This window comes from Lolium rigidum, chromosome 5, assembly GCF_022539505.1.
Source record: "Lolium rigidum isolate FL_2022 chromosome 5, APGP_CSIRO_Lrig_0.1, whole genome shotgun sequence".
Classification (NCBI taxonomy): Eukaryota; Viridiplantae; Streptophyta; class Magnoliopsida; order Poales; family Poaceae; genus Lolium; species Lolium rigidum.
Window position 1 is genome coordinate 40,722,748 of NC_061512.1, and position 20,927 is coordinate 40,743,674.

At 47.9% G+C, this 20,927-nt stretch overlaps 2 protein-coding genes across 2 annotated transcripts; both read right to left on the reverse strand.

The window, feature by feature from the left end:
- Positions 1-9,937: 9,937 nt before the first annotated feature.
- Positions 9,938-10,466, reverse strand: LOC124653933 (auxin-responsive protein SAUR36-like). Its single transcript, XM_047192991.1, has one exon. It carries the CDS (start codon positions 10,395-10,397, stop codon positions 9,975-9,977), a length of 423 nt encoding a protein of 140 aa, XP_047048947.1. The 5' UTR covers positions 10,398-10,466; the 3' UTR covers positions 9,938-9,974.
- Positions 10,467-13,188: 2,722 nt separating this feature from the next.
- On the reverse strand, positions 13,189-20,645 carry LOC124655883 (auxin-responsive protein SAUR36-like). The gene is made up of 3 exons (XM_047194712.1): positions 20,382-20,645; positions 14,549-14,904; positions 13,189-13,421 (listed from the first exon to the last, which is right to left on the reverse strand). The coding sequence occupies exons 1-3, from the start codon at positions 20,456-20,458 to the stop codon at positions 13,189-13,191; spliced, it is 666 nt and encodes a 221-aa protein (XP_047050668.1). The 5' UTR covers positions 20,459-20,645.
- Between the last annotated feature and the right edge of the window lie 282 nt (positions 20,646-20,927).

The following is a 20,927-nucleotide window of genomic DNA, read 5'->3' on the forward strand; positions in this document are numbered from 1 at the left end:
GACGTTGAGGCCCTCACCGCCGAGCTCGCGGCCGCCACCGTCAATGAGGCCGGTGTCACGACCTACGCGCCGGTCGACGCGTCCGCCTTCGTCGTCTCTCTTCATGCTATGGCGGCCATCAAGACGGCAAAGACGATGCTGCTTCTGGTGACGATCAATGGGGAGCGTCTCACTACGCTGGTGGACACGGGCTCCACGCACAACTTCCTGTCCAACACCGCCATGCGCCGCCTCGCTCTCCAGCCGGCGGGATCGGAGAAGTACAGCGTCACCGTCGCCAACGGGGACCGTCTTACGTGCCGGGCGTGGCGCGACAGGTTCCCGTGCTCGTAGGCGACGAGCCGTTCTCCATCGACTGCGTCGGCATCGACTTGGGCTGCTACGACTTCATCCTCGGCCTCGACTTCCTGAGCACCTTAGGTCCCATCCTGTGGGACCTCGATGTGCCGTCCCTCATCTTCTGGCGCGAGGGCGGCCGCCGTGTTCACTGGACGGGCGTGGGCAGCACTGGCACGTCCCCGCACCTCCACCTGATGGCCGCCGCGCTTGACGAGGCGCATCCGCTCCTGGCCGACTTACTGCAGCAGCACGGCGACCTCTTCGACGAGCCGCAGGGCCCCGTTCTTCAGATGCCGGACTTCGACGAGCCGTTCGTGGTGGACTGCGATGCCTCCGACATTGGCTTCGGCGCCGTCCTTCACCAGGGCGAGGGTCCACTCACTTTCTTCAGTCGCCCCTTCGCCGCACGCCACCACAAGCTCGCCGCATATGAGCGCGAGCTGATCGGGCTGGTCCAGGCGGTGCGCCACTGGCGGGCGTATCTTTGGGGCCGGACATTCCGTGTGCGCATGGACCACTATAGCCTGAAGTTCTTGCAGGATCAGCGCCTCTCTACCGTGTCGCAGCACCAGTGGATCAGCAAGCTCTTCGGCTTCGACTTCACCGTCGAGTACCGCCCCAGCCGCCTCAACACAGTCGCCGACGCCCTGTCCCGCCGCGACGTTGACGACACTGCGGACGTGCCCACGGTCGGTGCAGCCCTCTGCATCCACTCCGGGCCATCTTTCGCCTTCATCGACGAGGTTCGCCGCGCTACTGCCGTGGCTGCGGATGCGCAGCAGCTGCGCCAGCGCCTGGCCGACGGCGAGCTGGCCGCGCCATGGCGCTTGGACGAGGGACTACTCCTCCATGGGCGCCGCATCTTCGTGCGGATCATGGAGACCTGCGCCACCAGGCCTTGTCCTTGGCGCATTCTGCAGGTCACGAGGGCGTCCAGAAGACCCCGCACCGTCTCCGCGCTGATTTTTACATTCCAGGGGATGGCGCCCTGGTGCGAGACTGGGTGTGGGCGTGCGTCACATGCCAGCGGAACAAGACGGAGACGCTCCGTCCGGCGGGCTTGTCTGCAGCCGCTGGACGTGCCGTCCCAGGTGTGGGCGGACATCTCCATGGACTTCATCGAGGGGCTGCCGAAGGTTGACGGCAAGTCCGTCATCCTCACGGTGGTCGACCGCTTCTCCAAGTACGCGCACTTCATCGCCCTGGGCCATCCCTATACGGCGGCGTCCGTGGCACGCGCCTTCTTCGACGGCATCATTCGCCTCCATGGGTTTCGGTCCTCCATCGTCAGTGATCGTGATCCTGGATTCACGGGTCACGTCTGGAGGGACCTCTTTGGGTTGGCGGGCGTGAAGCTCCGCATGAGCACGGCGTTTCATCCTCAGACGGACGGCCAGTCCGAGGTCGTCAACAAGATCATCGCCATGTACCTGCGGCTGCATCACCGGGGATCGTCCACGAGCTTGGGTGGACTGGCTGGCGTGGGCCGAGTACTGCTACAACACGTCCTACCACTCCGCGCTGCACGCTACTCCCTTTGCGGTGGTCTACGGGAGGCCACCGCCGGCGATGCTTCCCTATGCGTCTGGCACGGCCCGTACTGAGACGGCGGATGAACTGCTGCGTACTCGCGACGAGATACTGGCTGAGGCGCGCCAGCGACTTCAGCAACTGGCCAGGAGGTACTATGATGCACACCATCGCGAGGCGGAGTTTGCGGTGGGCGGCTGGGTCTGGTTACGCCTTCTTCACCGGACGACCCAGTCCTTGGACCCGCGCTCCAGGCGCAAGTTGGGACCTCGTTACGCCGGTCCCTTCCGTGTGCTGGAGCGCATCAGCACGCTCGCCTACCGTCTTGTGGTGACCCTGCATACCACTGCATGTTGTAGTATGCTAGTCGTTGATATAACATTCACGAAGTACCATTCCGCAAATATTACATCCCTCAGAGTAGTACAACAGAACATAGCAGGTCCATAACTCATTCATTTAATATTACAATAATCATACATATATCGTCTCGGAGCTCCTCTTGGGTCCTAAAAGGGATACTCCTGGGTTCGAGGTGAACCCAACATAGCTTACAATATAGATGTCTCATTAAGTTGTACATTTATTCTCCCGAGCAGCTAAATCCTAAGAGTTCGGGCTGCTCGGCTATTACTACTACTCGCGATGTTTAGGCTTGATCTCCTCCGGAAGCCTCCCCGGATCCGTAGACTATGAGGTAGTCTACGCCTTCGATACCTCCCGAGAGGTCTGGTTCTTCATAGCCGATGATCTCGGCTCCTTCATTGTTGTCGTAGTCCTCCTCCAGACGATTCAGACAATCTAAGCAAGGGATTTAAGAGTGGTATGAGTACGAGCGTACTCAACAAGTTCATTATAGATAAGAGGTGTTTAATGCTCTAGCTACGATATTAGACCGGAAAGTCTAATACCAATGCAAGTTTTGATAAACATTTCTTCAAGAGATTGCTTTTATTCCAAAGAGCTATGTCCGTCGGCCTTCACCGGTTTACTAGAACTTCATGGAGCTCCTTTCCGGCCGCGTTCGCAGTTCCTCATCCCGGAACAGGGAGTGACAGTCACGGTTCTTTACACTCGTAGAGGTGTGTTGCTTTACCCATAAGAGATCTTAACCTTGGTGCCAACCGGGCAGCTTTCCCGTCCACACTTCCTTTGGTGTGAGGCCCGGTATAAGGTCATAGTCAATCATATTCCTCCGCTACCTCGCACACCCACCCTTTGTTGCATGCCCCGACCCTGGGTCCACGCCGGTCCCATTATTCCCGTAGATTTCAGGGTGGACCTCGACCACGACGACAGTGCTGGGCTCTACCATACACTCCTACGCCGGTAGCTGCAACCCATCATAGACCGCATTACCGTGGGGAATTAGAGTGGGATCCCCACCCTCCGGTTGTTCCGCAAGACACAACTGCTACGGCAAGCAATGCTTTACCGTGGGGAATTAGAGTGGGATCCCCACCCTCCGGTTGTTCCGCCAGATACAACTGCTACGGTAAGCGCATCCGTTTATATACAAGAGGTGGAAATACGATTGACTAGTCCGTCCCATTCCAGATCTTATGGTTAACACGGGTATTACGGCACAAGAATCACTGGCGACATTTGTTGTTTAATCCTAAATGGATATAAACCCTTGCAATGGAACCTCCACCATATCAACACAATCCATGGTTCCATTGCCCACCACATAGTCATATTCATAGTTATGAAAATAGTGGTTTTGGTTTTTATGCAATAGTGATAATCATAGTACTTTGCAAGTAATTTGATAAAGATACTCAAATGACATGAGCAAGTGATGAACTTGCCTGAACACTGCAAAGTTTTGCAGTTGGAAGGTATGGACTGACCCTTGTCCTCTGTCTCTGAAAAATAGCATCATTGTCCGATAAGGGCAATGGTTAAAGAAGCAATTATGCATGCTTTTCATTTTTAGGGTTTGTTTCCCCCCTTTCCGATGTCTTATCATTTTATGTGAGAGGTAATTACTAAGAATAATTTAGAGATTCTTTATTTAGGATAAATACAACCTTGAAATATTATCAAGGTGTTTTTAAAGTCCAAATGCATTAATGGACTTATTTTCATTATTGAAAATAATATGTGTGATTTAAATTACTATTTAAATCATCAAAATAAGATTTATTCTTAATTGTCTTCAAAAATTCTGTTTGGTATTTTATTTAAATAGAGAATTTTATGCTGATCTATTTCCATATTTTTAATTATTTTTTTAGAGCTCTTATCAATTTTCTATTGAATTTCAAAGTTTCTGGGTTTTTATTGAATTGTGAAAAGTCCAAATTGCCCTTGGGCCCCACCTGTCAGGTGGCCCAACGGGTTAGGTTTGGCCGACCCACCTGGTCCGGCCCAACCCGCTCACTCTCTCTCTCTCTCTCTCTCTCTCTCTCTCTCTCTCTCTCGCGTGTCCGAATCCCTAACCCTAACGAGCTCTGGCGACTCTCGTCGCCGCCGTCTTCTTCGATTTGTTCCGGCCATCTTCGGCCGTCGCCGCCGGCGAGATCAGGTGGATCTGCTCCGCCGCTCGACGGTGAACACGATGGTCCGCGCCGATTCGGTCTTCATCCTCGTCGTCGCGCGTCCTCATCTCGTCTGCGACCCTGGCCGTGGCGATTCTTGGCGCTTCGTCGCCCGCCGTCGATCCAGGCGCGTGGCGGTGCTGGAGCGCCCCTGCTCGGCGACGCCAGGCCAGGCGCGGCTTGGCGCTGCCGTGGTGGCCTGTGCCTCCGTGCCGCCGTGGCACGCCGGTGCTCTGCTCCAGGTACGCGCCTCCTCTGATCTCCTCCTCTCTCTCACTCTTGCCTGCTCTTCTTCTCCCTCCTCTGACTTAGGCCGCGGCTGCTCATCCTCATGGAGATGCTTGCTGTGCTGGTGCTCTGCTGCCGCCATGGCCTAGCTCTAGTTCATGTGCTTGTACTGATGCTCATGCTCATGCTAGCTTTACTACTGTGCTGTGCTTGCCTGCATAAGGCATGTGCTATTGTGGTGTGATGTGCTGCCATATCTCTGTGCAAGAATTTCTAGTCTAACTGGTTGCCATGCTCTCCTTTCTTGCTTAATACCCTCTTTGTGGCTCTGTTCTTGTTACTGAGCTAGCTAGATATCAAGTGTGTTCATGTTTGCTGCTCTGGCTTGGGTTCTGTGTGCATTACTTGCAATTTGGCAAGTGCCAGGGCAATGGTATGCTGTTCCTTGTGCTCAAATTCATGAGTATGCTCAATTGAGCATTACTGTTGGTTTAATTGTATGATTAGGTGATGAGCACTAAGTGCTTTACTTGTTTATCATGATCCAGTGGTTCATCAAGCCTTTGATGTGCTTCTGGATACAATCATATGATTATGACTTCAGTATCTGTTTATTCAGTTAAGACTTGTGTGTAATTCTTCAGTGGCTGATTTATTTATGATGCTATGCTTGGCTTGTAGCAATCAGTAGCATGAGTTAGCAAGCTCTGATGATTATCTAATCATCATTAGCTTGATGGTTAACTGCTGTGCTTCCTACTGTGGCTAACTGGTGCTTATCTTGGTGTCTGGTATCACCATGCCTTGTGCTGGTGTAGGCTGTGCCTGATCCAGTGCCTGCTGTTGCTTGCAGTAATCCACTGGATCATTAGCAAGTGTCTGTTTCATAGTTTACTTGTTAATATCAATTATCTGTGTTGCCTTTATTGATTGAGTGGATAATTGATGTGAACTGCTGAGCAGTAATGATCATATAGATTGTTGAAGTGAAGCTAGAGGGATGCCAACATCAGTTGGGTACCCTAGCTCCTTTTTGAACCCATCTGGGTAATGATAATTATTTATGGCTTATCTGTGGGCTTCTGTGAAGTGGTTGAGGTAACCCTGACAGTAATTCCTTGCTGTCAGGGTGGCTCCCACCAGTGTTGGCTTACTTTGATGAATAGATGCTCACTGGCTAATTACTTGGTGAATTACCAGTGGCTTTGGTGTTGATAAACAAGATAGGCACATGTTGCCTATCAGTCTGATGGTTTAGCTAGACTAATAGGTGCTTGGTGAATCTGGGTGGCTACATAGGATTAAATCCATGCTGGATTTCTTTGGTTGTGACACTGTGTGGTCACAACCAGTGTTCCCTGGTTTGATTTCCTTCTAGCCTTAGTTGTACTTGCTGGCACCAATTGGTTTAGTAACCAAATGATGAGATATCCAGGGTTTCATACCCTTTTTGCTTCTGTGATGCATGAGTATGCTAAATTATGAGCAAAACCATGGTTTGCTCATGATGCTTGGTATACCTCACTCCAGCTCCTAGAATTTGGGGTTGGTGTAGAGGGTTTGCTTCTGTGTTGATCTTTTGGTTGCTTTGCTTGCCCTGCTCCTCCTGGTGAGCTTGTGAAGCTTGATTTAATTCAGTGGTGTGATGGAGCAGGTTGAACAGTGAAGCTGTTCTTCCTGTTCAAGCTGTTCTTGGTGTTCTTGGTGGCTTACCAGTGCAGTTCTGTCGATGGGATGATCTAGGGTTTACTGTGGCAAGTTTTATATGCTCCAAGCTTTGCTCTGTTGGTCGACAGCACTACCTGCAGCTTGTGGTGACTCACTCTGGTCTTGTGTGTTGTTACACATGCACACTACCTTGTGTGCAGCCTGGTTGTGTGTGTGTGCAAGTCCAGCTTGGGACTTGAGCTGTGGAGAGATCAGCTCGGCAGCTTGATCATATCCTCTCTATTCCAGTTTTCTTCTAACCTGCCAAGTGGCTTTGCCACTTGGCTTAATTCCTTGTTTGGTTTTGTGTGTGTGTGTGCAGGGATCCAAAAGATGCTCAAGATGAACTCAAGATCATCTTTGATCAAGGAATTTCATGAAGATCACAATGTAGTTTAGGTCATTTAAATAACTTGTAATTTTCCTTTTACATTTTCTATTTCTTCAATTCTTGTAATGTGTTGTAATTCAATAATTCAAATCTGAATATTGTAAAGACAATGTAGTATGTGTGTGATTATCAATAAAGCTCAAGTTTCTCTCTGTTGAGCTTTATGAAATTGTTGTATTATTTATATTCTTGATTAATGATAATTATTTGTTAAGTTATCTCAAATTTGAATTATGTGATAATCATTTGATGTTTGAATTTGAAATTCAAATTCAAATTTGGTTTGAATTCATTCAAACAACCTAACTTGTAATTTAATCACTTAACTTATGATTTTAATGCAATTCCACTTCTCTCTTCTCAAAACCCTAATTTAGACAAGTAGGAACAAGTTCATCGCACTCTCGAAACCCTAACCCTGTAGGATGTCGAGAGAGAAACCTGTCCCCCTTCGATGCAGTTTTGTTTTAAAAGCGCGAAATTTCCCCGTAATTTACAATGCAATGCACATCCCTTTCTAAAATCTACCCCTCGATCGTCTCTAAACCTGGGACATTACACGTCTTGAGCTGCCCGCGGGCTCGCGCCTCCACGACGTCTTCAACGTCGGCCTCCTGAAGGCCTACCGTGGCGACCCTCCTTCTGCGCCACCAGCTCTTCCACCTACTTCGGATGGGCGCCTCGAGCCTGCCCCGGCGAGTGTGGCTCGCGTGTTGAAGGCCCAGCAGCGCCGTGGTATTTGGCACGTCTTGGTGCATTGGACAGGCATGCCAGAGGACGAGGCGACTTGGGAGAAGCTTGAAGATCTCCGCCAGCAGTTTCCAGAAGTTCAGCTCGAGGACGAGCTGTTTGAGAAGGCGGGGAGAGATGTTATGGTCGGGCTGACCTATACACGCAAGAAGCACACTAGTGGCTAGTTGTGGGCTTAGCCCAAGTAAATTAGGGGCTTAGCCCAAGTAAATTAGGGTTTAGAGGAGGCCGTCCTCCTATATAAACACTTGTACCCCTTCGTGATTAATCAGACAAATATTCAGTATCATACTGTCTCGTCTCCTGAAGGGAGACGGGAGACCCCTGCGCCCAGCCGCACCTAACCCTAGCCGCCGCCTCCTTCCTCCGCGACGGCGCCCAGCCGCCGGAGCCGAGCCCTCCAGCCTCTCCGCCCTCACTTCCACCCTTACAACCTCCGCCCTAGACTCGGTAGAACCCTAGCCCCTACCACAGACACTTGTTGCCTTGTTGGTTGACACCCAGAGATTGTGCTATACAACTTGCATAGTGACATGGCATCGCCATGGAGCTCAAGAATGCCTTCTCAACCTCCACTGAAGCATTTCTCCCGAGCAAGTACATCATGTATTCCATCACCATGGCATCACAGGGCAACGTGATCCTGCCATCGCGCTGACGAAACCAAACTCCTGAGACATGCGGAGGAGCTCTCTGAAGATCAGCGTGCCAAGTTACGGTAACGGCACCTCAAAACGAGTCCCATCAGTTGTGTACATGACACAGTGACCCTTGCCTGGCACTGCCATTGAGCACCCTTGGGCTTCTTTTGTCACCATAATGGCAAGTTGCTTTCTGAGGGATGCCACCATTTGCCACTTCTCTGCTAGTTGAGAAATTCTCTAGTCACTAATCATGGTCAGTTCTTTCTTCTGAAAGGCGGGACTGGAGACTCTACCTGAGTTGCAATGCTTTGTTTGTCTTAGAAGATGGTGTTTGGAGGGCACTGGACCAATAATTTATAGCTGACGAGAAGTAGGAGGCCTGTCAAATGCAGTTGATTACTGGGTAAAGGCCTATAGGGACACGGCCATGAGTCTGGTACGTGCAATGTCGCAAGCTGATCAAAGCAATGTTATTTACATTTACATGTTGCTTTGGGCCTAGCTGTTTGGTGTGTGCTGGGTACATAACCGTGCACCGCCAGTGACATGTTTAGTGGGTAAGCAGCATGAGAACCCCAGGCAAACGAGTTGAATGAGTGAGACTTAATTCTTTAGCTATTGTGCGATGATATATTGGCAGACAATCCTTGTAATTACAACAACAACAACAACCAAGCCTTTCAGTCCCAAATAAGTTGGGGTAGGCTAGAGTTGAAACCCATAAGATCTCGAAGCCAAGTCATGGTTCCGGAACGTGGATAGCTAACTTCCACGCACCCCTGTCCATGGCTAAATCTTTGTCGATATTCCAAACCTTCAGGTCTCTCTTAACGGACTCCTCCCATATCAAGTTTGGTCTACCACGACCCCTCTTAACATTCTCAGCACGCTTTAACCGTCCGCTATGCACTGGCGCTTCCGGAGGCCTCCGTTGGACAGGGGTGATAGTGAAATCTAGCCAGCACGTTCAGTTGTCAATAGTTTTCCTTTGGCAGATGATATACTGAATTAGTTATATTTATGATTGCACTTTAATGCGTATTTTTTACATTTTGATTGGGTATGAACAGTGTCATATCTCAGTCCTGTTGATGGCCTGCCTGACTTGTAGCATTGCATGTGGAAACCACTCTTTAGTTCTTTCTCTGCACTTTCCTTTGGCCTTCTAACAGCTGCATTCCTGAAGATTGTGAATAACAGGCATGCACCAAACCTTGGACCGACACACTTCTTATTGCGTGTTTTTCTGGCGTACTACCTTCTGTGAAGTTTTATGAGTTGGAGGACATTCGGTATTCGGTATAGTTAATCATCAGTTGTTTCTATGCCAAAAAAACTTTGTTAAACTCCTAAATAAAGCTTGTTTTGTCTTCCATCTTGTGATTTTTATCCTACTTCATTACCTCATATAGTGATGGTCTTTAAATTTTTTTTCCTACAAATTCATTGTTGAAAATGGCTCCTGTACCACCTGATCATTTCAAAAATTCACATTTTTTGACCTTTTTAGTGGTCTGGCTTAGATGATAGGTTGGAAAGAAACTTGTGTATACTCTGTGTAGCAGGATGAAACAATCGACATCTAAAAATAGTCACAACCATTGTTGCTCCTTTGCACAGTTGTATCATGCGAACTCAAATGTAAGAGAAGAATGGCTGCAAGCCAGCAACTTCTGGTTGGCCAAAATAATACTGCTTTGTTGCTTTGATGATCACATTGCTTTACATGCAATTTTCCTTCTCCTATTGTCTGTTATCTAACTATCTTACACTATCCAGAAAACTACACAAAATTGAAGAGAGAATCAGGGTCTGTAATTCTGCATGCATGTTCTTCAGAAGCTACAAACAGAAAATTTGTTGGCTGGCTCCAACAGCCGGCGCCACACTGCCGGTGTAGTGGCAAAATGTCACCATAGAGCTTAGCAGGGCATTCTTGACATTGGGGGAGGCATTTTTCCTGAGCAAGCTCATGACATACTCCAGGACTGCAGCATCACAAGGCAGTGTGATCTTGCCATGGCTTGCAAAGCCAAACTCCTGAGACATCTTCAGGAGCTCGCCGAAAAGCGTTGTGCTGAGGTACACCAAAGGGACCTCGAAACGCCTCCCATCGGCCGTGTACATGATGCAGTGGCCCTTGGTTGGTACAGAAGTGCAGCAACCTTCATCTTCCTTGGCTGACACTGCGAGCCTCTTCCTTCCAAGTGCTTCCACCCTTTGCCACTTCTTTGCCAATTGAGCAAGTCTCTTGGCGCCGGCCATGGTCGGTTCTCGGTCTTTGTGTTTTCAGCTGGAATTTGAGGAAGTGAGCTATGGATGTTTGAATGCTCAGTTTGTAGATGAGCTGATTGAGTGATTGTGTTGAGCTAGCTGTTTGCCGAATTTATAGGCGAGGGGAAGGACATCTTGATGGTGAACTGTGGTCGTCATTGAGAAGAGTTGGGAAGGGACAGGGCCATGAGATCTGTGGATGCAATGTTGCAGTATGATTAATTCGGATTAGATTGTGGTGGGGCCAAATGTTTGGTGTGTGCTGGAGCCTATAGTTGCAACTGGTTGGCATTGGTTTGCTTTCTTATCATTTTTGGCTGCCATACCGAACCGCATTGGGGGCAAGAGGCGTGTCGAGAACATGGCTATCGGCAACACGCGAGGATGGTACAGCGATGGTTCCAGATTCAAGGATTGAACAATGTCTGGCAGCACCGACAGATAGCTGACATGTGATGCACATTGTTCATCCTTCTATCAGTCTATTCTTTGTGAAGATTCAGTCAGTCTAGCGCATGATCTGTTTTGATCTCCGACATCTCACATGGTGGCTTCTGCTGTTGAAATTTATTTCTTTTGTGTACATTAGTACATGACAAGGAGTACATTTTCAGCGTTACGCTATCTATGCACTTCTCCTGACAGATGCCTAACACTGTGATGTGCATTGTTCATGCTCCTTATCAGCCTATTCTTTGTGAAGAGTCCATCAAAGCTGGTGTCGGTCCAACAGATGATCTGTTTCATTTCCAGCATATCACATGGTGACTGCTTGGGCTTCTCATTTCTTCTAGGGTATGGGAGTACAGGAGGTGGTTTGGTCATATGCAACGAAAACCTCCAGAAGCACCACTGGAATTCTAAAGAGTATGGAAAATACGAGGGGCAGAGGACGACCAAAGTTGACATGGTCGGAGGCGGTAAAAAGAGACTTGAGGGACTGGAATGTCCCTAAAGATTTGGCTCTTGGTAGGACCGCATGGAAATCAGCGATCTGTGCTCAAATCTTAGTTTACCTGTTCTTTTTTCTCTCTCCTTGTTTTGATTTCCTTATGTTTCCGTTGGGTTTCATATCTAGCCTACCCCAACTTGATTGAGAAAAGGCTTTAATGTCGTTGTTGTATGGGAGTACATGACTAGAAGCATAACTGTCCTGAAGTAACCTTTGTTTCCTTTCCTCTGGAAGTGGTCATGTTTCCATGCTGAAGCTGATGACTCCGATAGTCTGATGTGTGTTGTGTTGACTGTTTTGCTCCAATGCATGTATTATATTTGCAATGCAAACTTTCCAGTTATTTTTTAATTTCTTAATTAGATTTTTATTTAGTCCAACATAAGAATAAATTGAGAACAGGAAACCTCTCTCTAATAATGACATGACACACATGTACTGAGTCCTGCTAGACTGCTTTAGATTTGTACAATCTGTGACTAAAACTTATAAAACTGATGGTCCAAATGATAATCTGTTCCAATTCCTGAATTTGCAGATGATGGAAAAACACGTGTTATAAAGGAAGGTGGAGTGCATGCATGGAGCTGTCAGTGCGCAATCCAGGCAAGTGCAGGATCATCTAGTAGTAGTATCTAGTGTATTTTCGGTGCTTTGCTTGCAAATCAGCAGTGCATGCAGCTACTGCCATACTGACCAGTTGCAAATTGGCATGTGGGCTGCATGTTAGGGTGACTTCTTTTGGGCTTCTAGGACAGCTTCGAGGTGGTGCACAGCTGAAGCCCAAAAGAAGTCTCCAGCTTCTACCTAGCTTATTCCTACCGAGAAGCCCAACTTCCTTCTATACCCGAAAACTGGTCACGACCTACTTCTCGAGAGTTTCCCGAGCTTCTCCACTCTAAACCGAATCGGTACACTGAGCTGCCCCTATGGTTGACTCAATTTACGGCAAAATGCCATCCCGAAGGAAACGTTTGGATGGAAAAGTCAGCAGGAAAGTTCCTCCAACTCGCATCGCTCCCATGGATGTTCCGTGTTGCCGCCGCCGTCACTCCTCGCCCGACCCGCCGCCTGCTCCGCCGCCCAGCAGCGCACGCCCAGCCACCTTCCCCGCCGCATCCGCTACTCGTTCTAGCGCCCAGCAGATCCCGTCGCCAGCCTCTCCACCGGCAGATTGGCGTCCAGGACAAGCTAGCCACTTCACCCCCGCCGGTTGACACAGCGTGTGATGATATATCATCTCCAGTTCCATTAGCAAGCAACCCAAATGATTTTTTTATCATGCTGGCCTCTTACTTAGCCATTAAGAAGGTCAGTATGCCATCACATTGTGATCTCCAAATAACCATCCAAACATGCACTGCTATAGAAATCAAATAAGGTTACATTTCTATATATCTTGGCTTACTGCTTACACCTTCAGTTAGCATGTCATGTTCTCAGCGCATGACCGTGTCTGTCCCTTGCCAACTTGTAATCCTATTTCCTATGCCATAGCTGCACCTAATAAAAATGCATATTTTTTTTTCTCCTATTGCCTATATTAACTATCTACACTATTCCAGGTAAACTACAGAAAACAGAGGCACTGCATCGGGGTGCATGTTCTTCAGGAGCTAGAAGCAGCAATTTTCTGGCTGGATCCAACAGATGGCATTGTGCAGTGTAGTTACAAGACGTCACCATAGAGTTGAGCAACGCGTTCTCAACCTTGGCAGAGGCATTTCTCCTGAGCAAGCACATGACATACTACATCACTTGGGCATCACAATGCAATGCGATATTGCCATCGTTTGGGAATCCAAACGCCTCCTGGGACACCCTCAGGAGCTAACCGAAGATCATCGTGCTGAGATACACCAATGGTACCTCGAAGCGCCTCCCATTGGTTGTGTACACGATGCAGTGTCCCTTGACCGCTGAAGAGGTGCAACACTCTTCATCTTCTTTGGCTGTTGCAGTCAGCCTCTTCCCCCTAAGTGATGCCATCCTTTGCCACTTCTTTGCCAATTGAGGAAGTCTTTTGGCGCTGACCATGGTTGGTTCGTGATCTTGTTCTTCAGCTGTAAATTTGGAGAAGTGAGTAATCGATGGTGTAATGCTCAATTGGTGGTGGAACGACCTGATGCTGTTGAGCTTAGCCATTTGCTGAATTTATAGCCGAGAGAAAGGACATCTTGATGGTGAAGTGTAGTTGTCGTTGGAAAAGATGGCAAGGGACAAGGCCATGGGATCAGCACATGCAGTGTTGTAGATTTGGATTAGATTGTGGTGGGCCAAATGTTCGGAGCCTGCCGGATCCAAATAGAGGTATCATCAAACCATTAGTTGGCTCGCATATCATGTCAAATTCCACATTTCAGATGTGGGTGGATTAGTTGAGAATTGAGATGTGATCAGTGTCAATGATCAGGGACAAGTGGCTCTGAATTGACTCGTTCATGGTTGTGACCGGTTGCCGATAACCTTCAGTCTCAGATTGGTTGCTGATCAGCCAGATGCATGCATTTGCCTGAATCCACTTGCTCAACAGTGGTTGATGTTTCTTTGGTTGATGGTTTGCTCTACGTCCAGCATCTCATGTGGTCTCCAGTTCACTATTGTTTCCTCCATTTTGATTTTTAAGTCAGTAAGAAAGAAGTATATGGTCTGTTTTGAAATCATAACCTAATCCTCACAAAACTGAGATTTTTATTTAGGAGCATTCAGTTTATTTGTAACTAGTTCTCATACAATTGCTAGATTTCCGGTGTCACTAGTTATTTAGCGGACATTGTTGTTTGATGGAAGTTTTCTTTCACCTAATTCCAAGCTGGTAACATATCTAAGACCCATTTGGCATGCGTACTTGAATGTATCGCCCATTCACCCTTTGCTTTTCTCTTCAGTAATACGAAAGCTCCTGTGACATTCTATAGTTCCAAAAACAGCATCACGAATTGTTTATAGTTCAAAGCAATGTGTTAACACAAATATAGTCGTATTACTGAAGCTTAGTCTCTATGTACTGTCTCTGAAATAAAAGGTTGAACTGCATATTTTTCCAGACCAGAAAGATTGCAAATTTCATCATGAATCTTTGTTCTATATCAATTCTACTAACTTCATATTTCCATCTTCCATTGAACAAAAATGGTGCCTAGAACAAGGAATAGTAGCTAGCTGCCATTCTTCAGAAACTAACAAATACCTATATGCTGGCTAAGCTCTACAGATGACGCCATCATGCCACTGTCAAAGCGGCACGGTCTTGCTATGGAGCTCAGGAATGCCCTCACAACTTCTGCGGACGCATTTCTCCTAAGCAAGCACGTGGCATACTCCATGACGGCAGCGTTGCAGGGCAGCATGATCCGGCTATCGTCTCCACCCGCGAACCCGAACTCCTCCTGAGACATCCTCAGGAGCTCGCCGAAGACTGCGGTGCTGAGGTACGCCAGTGGCACCTCGAACCGGACCCCTTCAGAGGTGTATACCACACAGTGCCCCTTTGCCGCTACTGAGGTGGTCGCGCAACACTCCTCGGTGAGTCGGTGGCTCTTTTCGCTGTTGTAGTGTAACGTCCTTGATTCACTCTTGATACAAAGGAGAGGGGATTGGAGAGGGAAATCAGGAGATTAGGGAAGGGACGGAAGCAGGTAGGTTCGGGAGAGGAAGTTTTCAATCTCCTATTACAATAATCATGCCCCAGTATGACACGGCACCTGAGTATTTCAACCACACCCAAACACGCTAGCTCGTCTCTGTCGCTTTCCAACTCAGCACTCCAGACACGCGATGGAGGTCTTCCCCGCCTATCGCCTCGTGCCACCTGTCAGCCATGGTCCTTGACATTCCCCCGCCCTTGAAGAACTGCTTGTCCCCAAGCAGGAGCTCTTGGAAAACGCCGACAGAGATCATCTGCATCTTCCCAGGTAGTTAAGTCTGGTACCACATTGCTCCAGCGAACTCGTACACGAGAGGCCGATGCATTCCCAGTAGATACCCAAGCATGCTCAATTATCTGCAAGGGCTCGATCGGCTTGTCAGGTAGAGGATCCAAAGCAACAATGGAGGAGCTCACCTTTGTGTTAGGAGGAATGTGGCGTTTGAGCTGGGAGACATGAACCACAGGATGCACCTGACTTGTAGATGGCAATTCCAATTTATAAGCAACTTCACCAATTCTTTTAAGAATCTTGTACGGGCCAAAGAAGCGGAACGCCAACTTCTGATTGCCACGAACCTGCACCGATTGCTGAATGTACGGTTGCAGCTTGAGATACACCTGATCTCCAACTTCAAAGACACGTTCACTGCGGTTCTTATCCGCCTGTTGTTTCATTCGCTGCTGTGCTCGCAGCAAATGTTGCCGGATAACATCCACCATGGTTGCTCGTTCCTTGAGCCATGTCTCTAGGTCCGCTGATGCGCAATCATTAACTGAAATACCCAATGTGCGAGGAGGATATCCATACAGTACCTCAAATGGTGTGCGTCCCAAAGCTGAGTGAAAGGATGTGTTATACCAATATTCTGCCAGAGGGAGCCATGCTGCCCATTTCTTCGGACAAGAATGCACCATGCAGCGAAGAAAACCTTCCACACATTGATTTAGTCGCTCCGATTGCCCATCCGTCTGCGGATGATATGCAGAGCTCATGTGTAAGGTGGTATCAGCCAGCCGGAATAGTTCTTGCCATAGACGACTGGTGAAAATACGATCTCTGTCGGAGATTATCATCCCTGGCATACCATGCAACCGATAGATGTGGTTCATGAACTCCTGAGCAACTTTGAAGGCAGTAAATGGATGACGCAGTGGGATAAAATGACTGTACTTAGAGAATTTGTCAATTACCACCAATATAACATCATACCCATTGGATATCGGTAAGCCTTCTATGAAGTCCATGCAAATGATTTGCCAGGCTTCAGTTGGTACTGGAAGTGGCTGAAGAAGCCCTGGCACTTTCACATGTTCAGATTTAGCTTGTTGGCAAATAGTGCAACTAGCCACATACTTCTGAATTGTCTCCTTCATCTTGGGCCAAGCAAAATATCGCTTAACTCGGTGATAAGTTGCTAAGGCTCCAGAATGGCCTCCCATGCCACTGCTATGTAATGCCTGGAGAATGTGTTGCTGAGCCAACACATTGTTGCCCACCCAAATTCTATCCTTCCAGCGGATAATACCATCTTGTAATTTATAGCCCCTATCATTGGACTTGGTTAGACTGAGCTCCGTAAGCAGTGTTTTAGCCTCAGGATCATCCTCATATCCTTGTTGTAAGTTGTCCAACCAAGCAGGAGTAGCAGTGGAGACATTGACCGCAGCCAGGTCATGTTCTTGTCGAGATAACCCATCAGCCACTGCATTGGCAGTACCTTTCTTGTACACCAACTTAAACTGCAATCCGATTAATTTGACAAACGCTTTATGTTGCAAGGGAGTGTGTAAACGTTGATCAGCCAACTGGAGAAGACTTTTGTGGTCAGTATGAATTTCAAATTCCCTATGTTGCAAGTAAGGACGCCACTTGTCAATAGCAAATAAAATGGCCAAACATTCCTTTTCATAAGCCGATAATGTCTGATTTCGAGGACTGAGAGCTTTACTGAGAAAAGCCACAGGGTGACCTGCCTGCAACAACACAGCTCCAATACCTTTATTCGAAGCATCTGTCTCCAAAGCAAAGGGCAACTGAAAATTAGGAAGAGCCAAGACTGGAGCTGTAATCATTGCTTGCTTCAATTGATGAAATGCCTCCTTTTGTGCAGGGCCCCAAATGAAGAGCACTCCTTTTTTCAGTAATTGAGTTAGAGGTTGTGCAAGCATGCCGTAATGTTTGACATATTTTCTGTAATAGCCTGTCAAACCTAAAAATCCACGCAAACTTTTGACATTTGAAGGCACTGGCCAATCTTTTACTGCTTGTATCTTGGATTTATCAGTGGCAACACCTTGTGCCCCAATAACATGTCCCAGGTATTCCAGTTCAGTAAGTGCAAACGAACACTTGTTTCGTTTGATGTAAAACTGGTGTTTGTGCAGTAACTGAAATACCTCTCGTAAGTGCACAACATGAGCTTCCATAGAAGAACTATAGACAAGGATGTCGTCTATGAAAACTAGCACACTCTTGCGCAAACAAGGAGCCAAAATCTGATTCATTGTACTCTGGAAAGTTGCTGGCGCCGATGTGAGGCCGAAGGGCATGACAAGGAACTCATACAAGCCGTGATGGGTATGAAATGCTGACTTATGTTCTTCTCCCGCAGCCAATCTGATCTGATGATATCCTGATCGTAAATCCAGCTTCGTGAAAACAGTAGCTCCAGTCAGTTCATCTAACAACTCGTCAATGACTGGAAGAGGATGTTTGTTCTTAACTGTCAGCTCGTTTAACTGACGATAATCAACACAGAAGCGCCACTGACCATCTTTCTTGCGCACCAACAGTACTGGTGAAGCAAAAGGACTGCTGCTGCGTTGGATAATACCCCTAGACAACATATCATACACCTGACGCTCAATTTCGTCTTTTTGCTGAGGAGTGTAACGATATGGTCTGGATTTAACTGGTTGAGCCCCTGGTAACAAAGGTATCTGATGATCATGTGCTCTTCTAGGTGGTAAGCCTTTGGGTTCTTCAAATAAATGCTTATACTCTGTCAACAGTGTTGCAATGATTTCAGGTATTGGTGCACTATCAGCAGGACTGGATGTTGAAGAAGGATCAGCCCCAAGAGCGTAGATGCCATCACAGGTGTTGTTACTGATCTGTACCACATGTGTCAAGGCACCCCTACGAAGCATACCCTTCAATTTGGAAGCAGAGACTGGCTTGCAAGAAGGTTGTGATGTCGACATTCCTCTCAAAGTAATTCTGCGTTTCCTATGAGTAAAACGCAGAATTTGCCTTTTCCAGTGCACCCACATAGGACTATGGTTATCCAACCAATCTTTACCAAGAATCATATCATAGCATCCCAGTGGCAGAACATTTACTGAGTGCTGAAACGAATGACCTTGTACTGTCCATTCAAATCAGGAACAAAGGAAACACAATGCATCGGAGCTCCATTTGCTACAGTGAACTTCATTGGAGGCATAGAAATGGTGGAGCATTGCAATTTGTCAACCATCTTTTGACTGATGAAAGAAGAAGCACTGCCTGAATCCACCAGGATCAGCAGATTGTGTTTCCCCACTGTGCCTGGCAATCTGATAGTGCATTTAGTTTTGCTACCCACTTGTCCTTGCTCTGCCGAAGAAACGACTGAAAGCATCATCAGATCATCTGGTTCAGAGTCACTGCTATCTGTGTTAAAGGCAGAACTTCCCGGCAACACATCCAGCAGTTCTTCAATGACGTGTAATGGCACTTGCTCAGGACATTTGTGTGTCCTGCTGTATTTTTCTCCACATGTGAAGCAAAGATTTTTGGATCTCCTGTAACTTTTAAGAGCATCCAGTTTGTCCTCCCACTTACTGGGTTCCTGTTTCTTACTCTCTTCAGGTTTGCCACCAAACTTATCACGAGGAGGACGATCAGTTCTATGAGTATTTCTGTATTGTTTGTCAGAATAAGCTTTAGGCAAATTGTCCAGCTCTTCTTTCTGTAACATAGCCAACAAACTTGCAGTATCTAGATCCTTTGGAAGGTGTAAACGAATTATAGATCGGAGCTCAGATTTAAGTCCTTCTATGAACTCATCTATAAAGAAGCTCTCATCTATACCGTACCCATTTGTTTTAACTGACGCAATTGCCTACGATACTGCTCATATTTATGCTTTCCAAATTTCTCATGGACCAGCCTACACATTTCTCCCCACTCTTCAATTTTTCCTTTAGCTTCTACATTGCGCAACCACAAAGCAGCAGTGCCCTTGAAATTTAATGAGGCATAGCGAGTTTGCAGAGCAGGTAAAATATGGTACAACTCAAAATATGTCTCACACTCTTGCTGCCACAACTTCGGATTTTCACCGTCGAACTTGGGAAACTCCATTTTAGGACTGTAATGACTACTAGATCGACTACGACACTCCAGTCTATCATAAGTTTCCTCATGATCATGATGAACAGAAACACTATGAACTCCAGAATTGTTCTGGTGGTGTGGATTAGTACCTGCTCCCGGGGCACGCGATAGGTTCCCAAGGATACCTACGGCATCACCCCGGCGTAGATGTGCATCGCGGTGGTCAACTGACCCGAGGCCGGAGCCCGACGCAGCAGTGCGCATCGGAGGAGCCTCCATCGAAAACGTCGAGGGCGCGTGTGGAGATGCGTGGATGCCGACACCATCAGAGTTATCCACCGCGGCCTTCCCCGACGCCGTGCCAGCCGCAGTGTACGGGGGCACCACGTCCGCCAATCGCGCCTCCAACGCATCGGCCCGGGACGCGTTCGAAACCATCTGCTCCTGGATCGAGTCCACCTTGAGATCCATGGCCGTCATACGGTCCACGACCTGCTTGAGTAACTCTTCTAGACCGGCGCTATGCGTCGCTAGATCACCCATCGACTTCGTCAGCGTCTCCTCGACCTGGAACTGAACCCTTCGAGGAGCCAGCTCGTGCGTGGAGCGAAATCGAGCGGATTCGACCAATCGCGGGTGTTCCCGAAGGAAGCTTTGCGCAAATCGGAGACCGATTTGCACCCAAACGATCAGGAGAAAAAAAATTCTCGCGAAATCCGTCCAATCACCGATCTCCGCAGCAATACTCTGGCTCTTGATACCAATTGTAACGTCCTTGATTCACTCTTGATACAAAGGAGAGGGGATTGGAGAGGGAAATCAGGAGATTAGGGAAGGGACGGAAGCAGGTAGGTTCGGGAGAGGAAGTTTTCAATCTCCTATTACAATAATCATGCCCCAGTATGACACGGCACCTGAGTATTTCAACCACACCCAAACACGCTAGCTCGTCTCTGTCGCTTTCCAACTCAGCACTCCAGCCACGCGATGGAGGTCTTCCCCGCCTATCGCCTCGTGCCACCTGTCAGCCATGGTCCTTGACATGTAGTCTGCATGATCCTCTTCCTCCCCATAGCCGCCATCCTCTGCCACTTCTTTGCCAGCTGAGCAAGCCTCTTGGCGCTAACCATGGATGCTTCTCTTTGTTGGCTCAAAGTTCAGAGACTTTGTATCAGGTGGTGGTACTCAGCTAGGTGTTGTAGTGGTTGGCATGTGGATGAACTTATGATAAGATGGCGGTGCTAAGCTGATAGATTTATAGGTGACAAGGGAGAGAAGCAACGTGCAGTTTAGGTGCAGCTGATCCATCCATCTTGACGAGTTGACAGAACCATGAACTCAGAACATGCAATGCTGCAAGGGTGCAGGGGGCAAGCAATGTGGATCTTGTATTTATTTTCCTGGGGCCATCAATTTGCCACTTGTTAGGGACTATATCGACCGATACTAGTAGCATGGTCTTGGAGGCTTGGACATTACAATTGATTATCTAGGTCTTGATGGTATCCTGATGATAAGAAGCATATAGAGTGGCCCCTGAGATGGGGATATATGGACTGACAGTTGTTCATGGATCCTGACAGGAGTTGTGACATGCAA

What these genes read in the sequence shown, in the direction of transcription:
- LOC124653933 (XM_047192991.1), bottom strand. Translation starts at nt 10,397, where the DNA reads ATGGCCGGCGCCAAGAGACTTGCTCAATTGGCAAAGAAGTGGCAAAGG.
- LOC124655883 (XM_047194712.1), bottom strand. Translation starts at nt 20,458, where the DNA reads ATGGTTAGCGCCAAGAGGCTTGCTCAGCTGGCAAAGAAGTGGCAGAGG. An exon ending in ATGGGGAGGAAGAGGATCAT is followed by an intron (nt 14,905 to 20,381) that starts GCAGACTACATG and finishes ACACTACAACAG; the next exon opens with CGAAAAGAGCCACCGACTCA. An exon ending in AGAGCTTAGCCAGCATATAG is followed by an intron (nt 13,422 to 14,548) that starts GTATTTGTTAGT and finishes CCAAATTTACAG; the next exon opens with CTGAAGAACAAGATCACGAA.